General features: G+C 40.9%; 1 protein-coding gene across 5 annotated transcripts in view; it reads right to left on the bottom strand.

Moving 5' to 3' along the window:
• The window catches only part of SMAP1 (small ArfGAP 1), a 152,777-nt gene that overhangs the window by 68,768 nt on the left and 69,319 nt on the right, over nucleotides 1-14,690 (bottom strand). For all 5 annotated transcript variants that reach the window (XM_082405088.1, XM_082405084.1, XM_082405086.1 and 2 more), the window contains one exon: nucleotides 4,081-4,156. In XM_082405088.1, the coding sequence (XP_082261214.1) occupies nucleotides 4,081-4,156 (76 nt within the window). The remainder of the gene's footprint in view (nucleotides 1-4,080; nucleotides 4,157-14,690) is intronic.

Here is a 14,690-nt window from a genome sequence, read left to right as displayed (position 1 = left end):
TCCTTCCGGAAAATCAAAAGGTTAATTCCAACAGCTCCCAATGAGACCAACTGAAAGCAGCACTCGATGAAAAGTGTCCAGAATTAGTCAACAGAAAACGCATAATCTTCCACCAGGATAACACAGGACCACATGTTTCTTTGATGACCAGGCAAAAACTGTTACAGCTTAGCTGGGAAGTTCTGATTCATCCACTTTATTCACCAGACATTGAACCTTCAGATTTCCATTTATTTCGGTCTTTACAAAATTCTCTTAATGGAAAAGATCAATTCTCTTGGAAGACTGTGAAAGGCACCTGAAACAGTTCTTTGCTCAAAAAGATAAAAAGTTTTGGGAAGATGGAATTATGAAGTTGCCTGAAAAATGGCAGAAGGTAGTGGAACAAAATGGTGAATACGTTGTTCAATAAAGTTCTTGGTGAAAATGAAAAATGTGTCTTTTATTTTTACTTAAAAACTGAAGGCACTTTTTGGCCAACCCAATACACTCATTGTCAAATTCAGAATTTATTTTGTAACTAGATGATAATTCCATTTCACTGGATTCCAGTACTTTTGCAGAGAGAGGGGACAAGACTTTGACCTTGTAAATGGCACGGGGAATTGGTGGCGCTGGCAAAGGCAGTCGTCATGTTTGACTGTCCCTCTATTCCCCACCCTTCTCTCCCCCACCACCAGCCATGGGAGAACATGCAGTGGGAACCCAGTAAAGATCTCCTTCGGGAATAGGAGCTAACATCCTCCCTTCAATTATTCTTAAGACCAGAGGTTCTTCTCTAGGCCACCACCGAAGAAACTCCCAGAGCAATCCAAGTGTACAAACGCACCTACTGCAAAAGGAAAACTGACCTGGTAAAATAGGTTTCCGACTACCACGTTCCAGGATAAGGTGAAAAAGTATCAAGTATTCTAAAAATACCAGTATGATTATTTGAAGGTAGTAAGGCAAAATGCTCATCTATCTTTTCAAGAAAAAAATCACATTATTTTCTTGATGATTTTTTCTTTTTACTCTCTCACCCTTTTTGACAGAATAATGTTATAATAAAAATCTGGTGCTCTAAAATGCTGAAAAATACCTTATGGATTAATTGCGAGCAATACATCACTTCAAACCCATTTTGGAAATTCTTGAATATATTTTCCAAGTGAAGATTTTATCACAGCAGTTCTCAAATAGGCTGTCTCATGACCTTTCAATATACTGTGAAGCTTAACTCTTTCAGGAGTTGAGAAATCATTTTAAAAATATAGTTTCCAAAGTAAATTACCTTCCATGGTATGTGTTAGATACAAAAGCTGAAAATACATTTACTGAACTAAAGTCATACAAAAGAAACCATCAATTAAACTCATCAGTAGGAGAGTTAAAAGACTTTTTGACAAGCTTAACTAAGTCACCATAGCCACCAAATATGCAGAAGAAGCCTGAATTTTAATATGCTAACTTTAAAATCATTGGATAAGTCACTAAGAAATGCAGAATTCTGGAGAAATTTCAAATAGAAGTCCTTTAATTGCCACATCAGTCACCTGGCAGCCCATAATTTAAAAAGGGCTGACTAAACTGTGGCAGTATTAATCCAACAGAACTCAAGTCAATTGTGCCAATGAGATACAGCCTCACGGTTGGGTCTGAGTGTCCCCATTTCTAAACCTCACCCCACCCCTGCGCTTGGACTCCTTTGCTCCTGCCCCCTCCTCCCTCCCCACCGAGGTGCTCCTCCCAGTAGCTTCTATTTATTAAGCACTCATGTGCCAGGCACTCAATAGAAATGCAGCAGGCCCTACCTTATTTAACTCCCATAAGAATACTATCAAAAGTAGATACCATGATCATCCCTATTCCACAGAAGAGGAAACTAAAATTGTACCAAAAAGAAGTGACAACAACAACAAAAGCCCAACTTGAAACTGCTATTTCAGGGTAATCTTAAATCACCACCTGATCATTCATCGTCTAAGTTTCTCATCCCCATCAGGAAGGACATCTTAAAATTTACTGCAATTCACACTGTCTTAAAATTATTGTCATTTATCTTAATGAATTATATAATCACCAGTTAACTGTAAACAGAGCTTAATGAAATTACTAGTGCTAGCTCTTTTATTATAATACAGTACAGAAACATGGTTTCCACAATTTCTAAGTTGAAATAATGGATTTAATTTTACTTCTGTTGTACTAAATACTAGCCTTTATACATATATGTGTGTATATACATATAGACATACACACATATAAAACAAAATAAGTCAAAGCTTTCCTGTTTTTAAACTTTTATATAATACTCAATTATATGGCAACTGATTGGAATAGTAATTCATGTGAAATTCAGACTGGAGGATTAAAACCTTTGTGTGACGCAGACTCAAGCATGTACTCAAACTGAGTTCAAGAGGTTACCTGTGAGGGATGAGAAGTGGCAAAGGAGGCAAGAAATACGTAAGATAAACGGAAACAAGAACAAGTGAGCGCTCATTTTAAAGCTACCAACTCCCAACAACTATCAGCTGTTTTTCCAAGACAAAACTGAGCCAGTCGGGGGTAAGGATTAAACAGTTAGGGTTACCTATACACTTTGCTGGTGCAACAGATTTTCTTTTTGATGATTATAATAGCAAATGAATCACGTGAGGATGGAAGTATGTGGTGGGGGAAGGGAGGGGGTGGGGGGGAGGAAGAGGCGGGGGAGAGGGGAGAAGAGGAAGAGCGAGGGGGGAGAGGGGAACAGAGAAAAGCTGCTGCTGGAAAAGGGCAAACAATACGGCAGGGCTCAACCTCATCTGCTCGACACCTGCTAGATCTCCTGAGAACTCACCTGATCAGTGTTGCCAGCTGTGATGCACCCTACTTACGGGGAGTGAGGGGCGGACAGACAGGACAATTTCTGTACTCAGTTTTTCAAATGTCCCCTATCATTCATTCATTAAGGAATACCAGGGAGGGCAGACTCGTTCTGCATCCCCGTGGCAGGAGAATTCTAAGATGGCCACCAAAATTCCCACCCCTGGTTTACACACCCTGTATTGTAAAATGATTTCTTAAAATTTCATATGAAAATATATTACTTATGCTTTAAAGTTTGTCCTTTTTCCCCCACAATGCTGTAAGTAAACTTAATTTCATGGATGTGATAAGCATCACTCTCAATATTGTCAATTTTTACTGATCTTTCAAGAGATTTCCTCTCCTACACCCACCGTAAATGCAGCCTAAACTCTATCAAGGGTACCTTTGCTCCAAAATATACATTAATCATACTTTAAACATTGTTTTAGAAGACTTTTTTTAATGGTCAGAGACCATGTACTACAATATCCTTACTTTGTTAGTATTTGGTTGAATTTTTTAGTATATTGCTTCTCCATATGGACTGAAAAGGAAAACCAGCTTATATGCAAAATGAGAGGAAATTATTGTCTCTAAATTGCCTGACAGATGACTTAGCCACACAATTGACTGGCTTATAGCTTTATTATTAATCTAGGAATCAAAGACTAAAAAAATGACTGCAGCAATAAAGATAATTAGCCTTAAACAGCATTTAACTGGGATAGGAAAATTTAATCAGAAAAGAAAAACTTAAAAAGGATCAGTGATATAACATATTTGATCACTACAGTAAGGTCTCAACTATTACTTGATAATACTTGATAATAACCAATTAAAATGCCATGTTTTAATAAACATATCTGGACAGATCCACCAAAGCCCTTAAAAGAAGACAGATTTTCCTTTTTCGTTCATTTCCCGAATCTAGTAAAAATAATTTTCTCTCCTCCATTTTTCAATTAGTGACTTCATCTTTTTGCAAATTTCATAAAATTAACTTAATTAAATGCCATTTAAGCAGTTATTAGACTCTTACACAGAATATGATCCTTTCTGAATCTGATCCGTTCTGCTTTGTGAAAGTTCATTAACATTATGTGACAAAAACTTCCAATATCCAAATTTTTTAAGTATGCAACTAGCACATTTTTACAATAAATAAATAGAGCTGTATCACATGTTAAAAGTTCCAGATCTACTCAACAAGCATCAATTGGCAATAGAGATGAAGATTTTACTTACATTTGTAATAGCTATAGCATTTTTATCGTAGTATTTCTTCTTTTCATATTTATCTCTGATGAAAAATTCCACTGCTCTGAAAACAGATAACTTAAGGAAAAGCATGAGTTCAGTGACATGTATACTCCCCTTTATTCATTCGTCTCCACAAAGCCTAGACTTTAAATTCACTTTTCTTACTCTCCGGTCTGTATTTTACTCACACGCTATTTCTGCAACTAAATTCTGCAACCTACTTTTCTTTCTGCCAAAGAGTCTATCTCTTTCAGGAAATTTTCCCCACTCAACCTGATTCTAAAAAGAAAGGTAACCACGTTTCTCAATTCCACCACGCTCCACAGCCCTCTAACCCGACGCAGCTCTAAATCCACTCACTGTTCATTTTGGATTCTCAGTGTAAGTAAAGACACTAACGCCCAGGCAGTAACCACAGCGAACCAGACACTGCGCTGGGCACTGTCCATAGTGGTGTTTGGCCGCGCTGGGTCTTCGTTGCTGCGCGCGGGCTCTCTCTAGTCGCAGCGAGAGGGGGCTTCTCTTCGTTGCTGCGCGCGGGCTCTCTCTAGTCGCAGCGAGAGGGGGCTTCTCTTCGTTGCTGCGCGCGGGCTCTCTCTAGTCGCAGCGAGAGGGGGCTTCTCTTCGTTGCTGCGCGCGGGCTCTCTCTAGTCGCAGCGAGAGGGGGCTTCTCTTCGTTGCTGCGCGCGGGCTCTCTCTAGTCGCAGCGAGAGGGGGCTTCTCTTCGTTGCTGCGCGCGGGCTCTCTCTAGTCGCAGCGAGAGGGGGCTTCTCTTCGTTGCTGCGCGCGGGCTCTCTCTAGTCGCAGCGAGAGGGGGCTTCTCTTCGTTGCTGCGCGCGGGCTCTCTCTAGTCGCAGCGAGAGGGGGCTTCTCTTCGTTGCTGCGCGCGGGCTCTCTCTAGTCGCAGCGAGAGGGGGCTTCTCTTCGTTGCTGCGCGCGGGCTCTCTCTAGTCGCAGCGAGAGGGGGCTTCTCTTCGTTGCTGCGCGCGGGCTCTCTCTAGTCGCAGCGAGAGGGGGCTTCTCTTCGTTGCTGCGCGCGGGCTCTCTCTAGTCGCAGCGAGAGGGGGCTTCTCTTCGTTGCTGCGCGCGGGCTCTCTCTAGTTGCAGCGAGAGGGGGCTTCTCTTCGTTGCGGAGCACGGGCTCTAGGCGCGTGGGCTTCAGTAGCTGTGGCGCACGGGCTTAGTTGCTCCGCGGCACGTGGGATCTTCCCGGACCAGGGCTCGAACCCGTGTCCCCTGCACTGGCAGGCAGACTCTCAACCACTGCGCCACCAGGGAAGCCCCTGTCCATAGTTTTTTCCTTTAATCCTTCCTCAACACAGTAATGTGCATATTATAATTTCCACATCATAGATGAAGAATCAGCAACTTGGAAAGATTAAACAACTGTGATTTCAATACTTAGGTCCCTTTCACCATACATGGCTGCCTCTGATTGTATCAGAGAAGATTCTCTGTATATTAGAAGAACGGTGGCTAATTTTTTTCCTGCAAAGCTTCTAGAAACGGAGAACTTAAGACGCTAAAACCAAGGTGAGAACTATTCAATTTTCTGAAGCTGGGGGGACCAGCCCTACCCGTTGATAGGTGAGTCATTTCTAGTGGGATCCAATAGCCCTGAGTTATCTTACAGAGGTGACTTCTCTTAGCAGTCCAACAACCATGGCTTTACCATATTCTACTAAAATGGGACTTCTTCCATCAGGGATACTTAACTTTTTAATTTTTTAGTACCATGAACCTCTTTGATAGTCAAGTAAAGCCTGTGGAGACAGTGCTTTTAAATGCATAAAATAGTATAAATTGGGCACTGACTTAATAAAAACAAATAAAAGCCTTAAAAAAAGGGACTTCCCTGGTGGCGCAGTGGTTAAGAATCCACCTGCCAATGCAGGGGACACGGGTTCAAGCCCTGCTCCGGGAAGATCCCACATGCCACGGAGCAACTAAGCCCGTGAGCCACAACTACTGAGCCTGTGCTCTAGAGCCCGCGAGCCACAACTACTGAAGCCAGAGCGCCTAGAGCCCATGCTCTGCAACAAGAGAAGCACCGCAATGAGAAGCCCGTGCACTGCACACAACTGGAGAAAGCCCACGCACAGCAACAAAGACCCAACGCAGCCAAAAGATAAATTAATTTTTAAAAAAAGAATGCACTCTAAAACAAAAACAACCTTAAAAAAAATAAATGCATAAAATAAAATACGCAGAATTACAAAAGAAATGAATTACACTGAAATACAATCCCTCTGTGGATACCCAGGTTAAGACATCCTGTTCAAAGAAAAGTTACCTGAAGCAGTAAAACAACACATTTTCAGTCAAAAGCTCCTTATTAGAAATTATAAAAGCTCTTTAAATTGACAGTTGAGGCCATAGGTAACAGAAAGAGTTGACAGACCACTATACAGTGGGTATTAAAAGAAAGCACTCCAAGGGGGCCAGGGAGGGCAAGTAAGACAGAAAATCTAAACGTTCAATTTATCAAGTAAGCTGAATAATTGAAAGCCGTTTTTAAAGATGGATTTTTATAAACTGAGTATGTGAAAGGTACTTTATCTCCTTTTGTCCTCGTAAACTATGAGGTAGGTGCCATTTTACAACTAAAACCAGGCACAGAAAGTTTAAGAAGTTCTCTGGGATTCTACAGTACAAGGAAGGGAGAGTTGTGATGATTCGAAACCAGAATGTGTGACTTCCACTTTTTTCAGAATGTTACTGGTCATCACAAGTTCATTTGTGAATCAGTCATTTATTTCTGCTAATGATAATAAATGCTTTCAAATCTAGAGAATAAGGTCAAATGTGGAGAGTGCCTTTTATTTTCAAGGCAGCCTTGGAGACCCTTTCAAGTGAAAGGCCCCAGCGCTGTCAGAGGCTGATTATTTATTTAGATATGTGAACATTTTGGCAGCCAGTACCAAAAAATTACCAAAACACCCCAAGATTTTCATAAAATGCAAGAATGTTATTTTATTCCAACTATTTCACATGTAAATAAGCTAAATGTTAAGTTCGCACATGACTGTAAATCCATGTTCAATATTACATTATTCTATTTTTCTAACAGGAAAAAATGAAACAATCAAAAAAACAGGCCCTTTGGATGAGGTGTGTGAATGTGGTGTATTGAGCAACTTTCACTGCAGAGACAACTATTTACCACCACAACAGGGAAGAGAAAATAGAATTTACTTAGAATGATGTCATTCCCACTCTAGATGATAGGAAATATGTTTACTGTTTTAAAAAATTGTACACTACTTTTAAAACTGTAATTATATTTATTTCTAGGTATAAATATTACATATAATATGCATATAGTTATTTCTTAACTAAGAAAATTTTGGAAATCTAAATTCTTAAAGTATAATTTTTATGTTTAAATATCTGGGAGGTGAACAACACTGATATTTTTCCTCCTTAAAGGTAGAAACAACAGTCTATTTTGGATATAGTTTAAAGTGCACTACATATTTTTTTAATATTTATTTATTTTGGCTGCACTGGGTCTCAGCTGCGGCATGCAGGCTCTTAGTTGCAGCATGCGGGCTCTTAGTTGCGGCATGCCGACTCTTAGTTGCAGCATGCACGTGGGATCTAGTTCCCAGACCAGAGATCGAACCCAGGCCCCCTGTATTGGGAGCATGGAGTCTTAGCCACTGGACCACCAGGGAAGTCCCTCAAGTGTACTACATATTAAAGCTTGGAAAGATTTTAATACTCTCACTTATGAAATGTTTATGACAAAAGAAAGATTGTTGTTTATGACCAAAAAAAATTTAGTTTTAGAAAACTAATCATTAAGATTAAAAATAAAGTATATAGGGCTTCCCTGGTGGCGCAGTGGTGGACAATCTGCCTGCCAATGCAGGGGACACGGGTTCGAGCCCTGGTCTGGGAAGATCCCATGTGCCGTGGAGCAACTAGGCCCATGAGCCACAATTACTGAGCCTGCGTGTCTGGAGCCTGTGCTCTGCAACAAGAGAGGCCGTGATGGTGAGAGGCCCGCGCACCGCGATGAAGAGTGGCCCCCGCTTGCCGCAACAGGAGAAAACCCTCGCACAGAAACGAAGACCCAACACAGCCAAAAATAAATAAATAAATAAAACTTTTTAAAAAAAGCAAGCAACATGACTTTTTAAAAATAAATAAATAAATAAAGTATATAAAATAATTTAACCACCATTGTAAAACTAAAATATTGAAAACTATGATGGTTTTATAAATACCGAATTTGAAACAGGCAAACATTTTAAGTATACAATCTTTTGGAGTGAAAAACAATACTAACATCTGATGAAATGATATGTTGTGTGAATTTTCAGAAATAACAGATATCCGTGAAATCTTAATCCGTGAAATCTTAATTTATACTTAGTGTATTTTAAATAAATAATTCAAATATAGCTGAGTCTGGTTACTGTTTATGATTTAAAAAAAAAAAAACCCTCTCAGAAATTATCTAAGCAGTAAGTAATTTTAAAAACTTATATGAGATGAAAGTTGATCTGTTTTTCAAGGACATAAAAAAATTAAAGCATCAAGACAGGACAACATACTAGGATATTCCTCATTATTAACATAAAACATTGCTTTTTAAAAAGCAAACAAAGCACACCACAAAGTGAACTTTTAAAACCCAGTGAAGTCACCTGAGAAGAACTGTGATTCAGGGAACATGCCACATCCTTGGATGCTCTCAGGCCCTACATGGCCTCTTAGGCCAAGAATGTACCACATGGTCCTCATGCATTTTTGTAAAAAGTCCCAAAAGCAAGCCAATTCTTCACTGTTAATTTACCTAAAGAAACGCTGATTTATTCCAGGGGTCAGCAAACTCTTTCTTAAAGGGCCATATAGTAAATATTTTAGGTTCTGTGGGTCAGTTGGTCTATGTTGCAACTACTCACTTCTGCATTTGTAGCTCCAAAGTAGCCAAAGAAAACTGATAAAGGGATGGGTATGGATATGTTCTAATAAAACTTTATTTACAAAAACAGGAGTTGGCTCATGGGCCTGTAGTCACTGATGCTTGAATTCTATTCCAACTCTAGTGGGCCAAGAACAGCCCAGTTGGATTTATAGAGGGTCTCTGTGTCTGCAAACTGACACTGTAGACAATGTAAGGGATTTTCAAGGGAAATTTGACAATAATTTTGCATTATATGCTGACTATAGCACTAATTCTCAAAGCAGATGGTCTCCAATGCACACCCTCATTTCCGGTACCAGTAGTGAAAATGACAATAATACTCCATATCTTACCAAGCTGTTGACAGTTTGGGGGATAATATAGATAAAGCCCTCAGCATAGTACCTAACAAACAGTAAGCATTCAATAAATTAAGTTAGCTTTTATTTTTGTATAACTTGGTGTCAGTTTCCTCACCTTTAAAATGGCGATAACACCACGACTCACTTTGCAGGATTAAACACACTAGCGTGTGGAAAGACCTAAGAGCAGTGGCGGGCAGAGTGACTACTGTTTAACCCTCAGCTCTTATTATCAATCACCATGCTCTGACAGGCAGCTCTTTTAAATTAAACACAGGGCCCACAGCAGAGGAGGAAACAGAAAACTGCTGAGTCAAGGCTAAGATGGTGTGCCTATCATCAACTTTAAACAGATGAGCAAACGAGCAGCAGCAACAAAAGAACCTATAAATTTGAAGATCAGGGAATTCTTATCTTCATTTTCCAGCCTCCAGGTGCCATTTGAGACAAAAGGACTTATTATTGACAGAGATCAATAATACAACTCCTCCCCGCAAAAAAGAAATAGAACAGTAATATTTTCAGCAAATCAAGGTAAGGAATATACCAACGACAATGCAAGTTTAGGTGGCTGATTTGGGATTCAGTAAACAAACAACAAAATACCCCAGAATACACCCCACGCCTTTGGTCACAAAACAGTCAGCACGGCACCATTCATTGTCCCAATCCTCAAAACTAACAGACAGCAAGCACTATAGAAGTCCAGAAAAATGTTCACATCACTATGTGTTTTATCTTTTCACATGTATTTATTTGTATTTTAAGATTTTTCCTTTCTTTAAAGATGCTACTTAAAATACAAATTAATATCTATTCCCAAGAACAAAATGTTCCAGTTCCAGACACACAACACTGATAGCAGTAAAATTTTCAAAAGCTCCACGGAGAAGCACCGCTGATTAGCTCTGGTGCACACCAGAACTCATGGAACTGAGGTAATTAAAGTTTTCAGTTAAGACGAAAGATCCTAATGAAAAGCTTTAATGTAAAGCTTTATCGCTTGTCATGCACTCATACATGCCGCGTAGAATTAACCACATGCCACATGAGAAATTACACTTTCACAGCAGCTTCTGCCTAACTTTTGTAAATTGCAAAGCTTTTAAGAAGTAACAAATCTTGTTAAGAATGCAGTGAGGTCTCATATTATGTGAGTTTTACTTGCCTCTAAGGATGAGACAACTACATTTAAATCAGTAAAAGTGCAGAGATGTTAGGCTTCTCAAAGAGCACTGAGCTTTAGAATGATTGATGAAATAAAGAAAAAAGGGGACTGGTTTTCTTACTAGTCTTCCTAATAATAGCTCCAAATCAGTGTTTCATAATTAAAAGAAGGGATAAAAGTGACGTAGCTGTAATAACTAAGGTAAAAAACATTTTTAACATCTTTGTTGGAGTAAAATTGCTTTACAATGGTGTGTTGGTTTCTGCTTTATAACGAAGTGAATCAACTACACATACACATATATCCCCATATCTCCTCCCTCTTGCGTCTCCCTCCCACCCTCCCTATCCCACCCCTCTAGGTGGTCACAAAGCACAGAGCTGATCTCCCGGTGTTATGCGGCTGCTTCCCACTAGTTATCTATTTTACATTTGGTAGTATATATATGTCCATGCCACTCTCTCACTTCGTCCCAGCTTACCCTTCCCCCTCCCCGTGTCCTCAAGTCCATTCTCCACGTCTGCGTCTTTATTCCTGTCCTGCCCCTAGGTTCTTCAGAACCATTTTTGGGGGTAAAAAAATTTTTGAAGACTATAGTATTACATTAGATATAGAAGCTGGTCTCATGGTCCAAGAGATGTCATCTTATACTCTTATCATTAGTAGTCATCTATCTCAAATGTCTTTAGACAAAATCCCTCTTTAGTTTCTGACAACCTTAGGTTATCTTTCTGTAAACAGCAAGAGGTCAACACCTCATATGAACACGACCATAATTTGCAAACGCTTTACAAGTAACATTTAGTTTGAAAAATCAAACAGACATGCTTGAGCTAACAGTAGCAAAAAGACACACGTTATCTAAGAGCCTGACCTGAATCACACCAGGTACTCAAAAATTGACATTTTCACCTAGACCTTATGGTCTTAGCTGCAAAGAGTCCCAAACTATAAGCCTATCTATTTTTAAAAGCCATCCACCAGGACTCAAATATGACAACACTGATTTTACTCAGACTATCATCATTAAGTATAATAATATCCAAGTGTCCTTACACACGAGGGAAAGTCTGGAGGCTTTGGGAAGTTTCTTAACAGCTCTTTGAGAACCCTACCCTCTCGCCTGCCAAGAATAAAAATATTATGCTCTATCTGAGCTGCTCTGAAAATTTAGAAAGCTAATGTACATAAAGGGCCAAACTCAGGGCTTGGCACACAGGGAACCCTCGCTGAGCAGGAAAGCTACTGCAGTTGTTTCCAATGCCACACCCTTACTGTGTCAAAGGTCAAGGACTTACTGATACCAGACACCAAAAATCTCATCTCTCCTGAAATGTTTAGATAAGGACCAAACATTTAAGGACATAGCAAAAAACACCAGAAAAAAGAACTCACCATCTCACTAATCCTTTATTTCTACTAGGTTCACCATAAAACGGATGGTAATTACTTAAGAAACAGAATTCCTACCAATGTGTACCAAACGGTACACAGAAGAGGGCAGTGTAAGAGGACACTGAGGTCCTGTCCTCCCTGAATACCTTCAGGGCTTTGTCAAAGCAACACGGCATCACGGGGATGAATTAAATCCCTTGGAAGCCACATTCATCCACCACATACCACATAAAGGACACTACCCCAAATGTCAAGAACCTCAAGTAATTTACCCTCTTAACGTTCAAGAGAAGTCCAAAAAACCCAATTCAAACCAAACCAACCCCCGACACACACACACAAACAAACACACACGAACACACAAACTTCCAGACAAGGGAGCTTCTTCAATCTGAGGGATTTTACATGTTAACTCAGGCCTGGGGGCGAGGAGCAGAAAAGGAATAAGCTAATACGACTGGCAAGCAGTGGTAACCACCACCTGGAACACAGCTTGTTTGCTCTGCGGTATCTCCTTCCACCATGCTCTCTTCCTCAGGATTCTGCCCTACGCCCTCACTTTCCAGAGGAGAAGGAAAACAGCATGCCCAAGATTCTCAATAAAACCCCAAAAAAGAATACAGGACCAGGGACTTCTCTGGTGGTGCAGTGGTTAAGAATTTGCCTGCCAATGCAGGGGCCACGGGTTCTAGCCCTGGTCGGGCAAGAGCCCACATGCCACGGAGCAACTGGGCCCGTGAGCCACAACGACTGAGCCTGCGCCCTAGAGCCCGCGATCCACAACTACTGAAGCCCGCACGCCTAGAGCCCGTGCTCCGCAACAAGGGAAGCCACCGCAATGAGAAGAGTGCCCATGCACTGCAGCGAAGAGCAGCCCCCTCTCTCCGCAATGAGAAAGCCCGCGCGCAGCAACAAAGGCCCAAGGCCAAAAATAAATAAATAAATTTATTTAAGAAAACAATACGGGACCACTGCCCTAGGTAAACACAACTTTAGCAAGCATTTTCCTATCACCTACATGCTAAGTGACTCTCCAGTCTACACTGCATTTCCTGCTTTCTTTTAGGGTCCAGACTCCTGTTTCCAGCTTCTAGATGGGCATCTCCATGCATGTGTCCCACAGACACCTCATTCTGCCCAAAGTGATGGCTCACTGTCTTCAACTTGTAACCCTTACACCTTCATCTGGTACTGAATTCCTTCCCCGAAGAAGTTTACCTCACTCACAGAACCTTAGCCAAGCGAGGAACCTTGGGGTCATCGCAGTGCCTTCCTTGGAAACAAAGGCAATCTTAACCTAATTCAACTGCTCCTGCCTTCCCAGTTCCCTTCCAATCTCCCCAATTCCCCCCTGCCTGTTCTCAAGTCTCCTACGTAATTCATCTCTTCATCACTGCTCCTCTCAGGGCTGTACTAGTAGTCTACGTGCCCTCTGTGACTCCACGACCTCCTCCAACTCATCTTCCTTGTGGTAGAAGCTAAAATGTCTAATGTTTCTCCTGCCTCAAAACTCGTCATGGCTTTTCAAATCCTTCAATCCTCTGGGCCAATGAAATGAGGTACTGCTCTATATGCTACCTATATGCTGCTCTATATGGTACTGAAAACCCTTCACAATCTGGAAAAATGAGCTTCTTCTGCCACTGGCCCCACGAAACTTAAATCTTGTCATATCAAAACTTTAAAATGTCAAGTGTCCTCACACCTTCATACTTCTGCTCACACAATTTTTTATGCCTGAAATGTACCACCCACTCCTACCCTAGGATCTTGCTATAATAAAAATAGCCTGGGATATCAGACTGCTAAATGTGTGGGAAGGAGGTGGGGGAAGCAGAAACAGAACAGAACAAATACTAACTTCTTGAATATAACCCAAAAGGTTCTATACAAATATGAAAATATATATATAATGGCCTGTATCTCTGAGAAAAGATCAATTTTTTTCATTGTTTGATCACACAAACTGTTTTAGTATACACATGGGTAGTATACAACTGTTCTTTTTTTTTTTTTAAAGTTACACATAATTTTTTTTTAAATATTTATTTACTTGACTGCGTCGGGTCTTAGTTGAGGCACGTGGGATCTTTCGTCGTGGCGCGTGGGCTCTGCTCTTCCTTGTGGCATGCGGACTTCTATCAAGTTGTGGCATGCGGGCTCAGTAGTTGTGGTGTGCAGGCTCTCTAGTTGTGGCGTGAGGGCTGCACAGCATGTGGGCTCAGTAGTTGTGGCACACAGGCTCTCTAGTTGTGGCACGCAGGCTCGGTAGTTGTGGCACGCAGCCTTGGTAGTTGTGGCGCACAGGCTCTCTAGTGGCACGCGGGCTCAGTAGTTGTGGTGCACAGGCTCTCTAGTTGTGGTGCGTGGGCTCGGTAGTTGCAGCACGTGGGCCTAGTTGTACCCCCACCCCGGCACACGGGATCCTGGTTCCCCGACCAGGGATCGAACCCGTGTCCCCTGAATTGGAAGGCAGATTCTTAACCACTGGATCACCAGGGGAGTCCACTACACAACTGATCTTTAAGAAACTACATTATATTGCCAAAAATCACAAAAATCACCTTTGGATAAAATCACATATACCTACAATCAATTAGATAATCTTATTCTGATGAGCTTTTTCTCAAACTTCAATATGAGTTCAAGGAATCCTATAAAATCAAACGATTTCTCTTTAACATGTGAAAAAAAAAAAATCCTGACTGAAATGCCTGTGAGAAAATATTCCCCTCATTCATTAGGTCAGATGTGA

This window comes from Balaenoptera borealis (genome assembly GCF_965194805.1).
Source record: "Balaenoptera borealis genome assembly, chromosome: 9".
Lineage (NCBI taxonomy): Eukaryota > Metazoa > Chordata > Mammalia > Artiodactyla > Balaenopteridae > Balaenoptera > Balaenoptera borealis.
The sequence above is the reverse complement of the archived record's forward strand: the minus strand, read 5'-3'. Positions and strand labels throughout refer to the sequence as shown.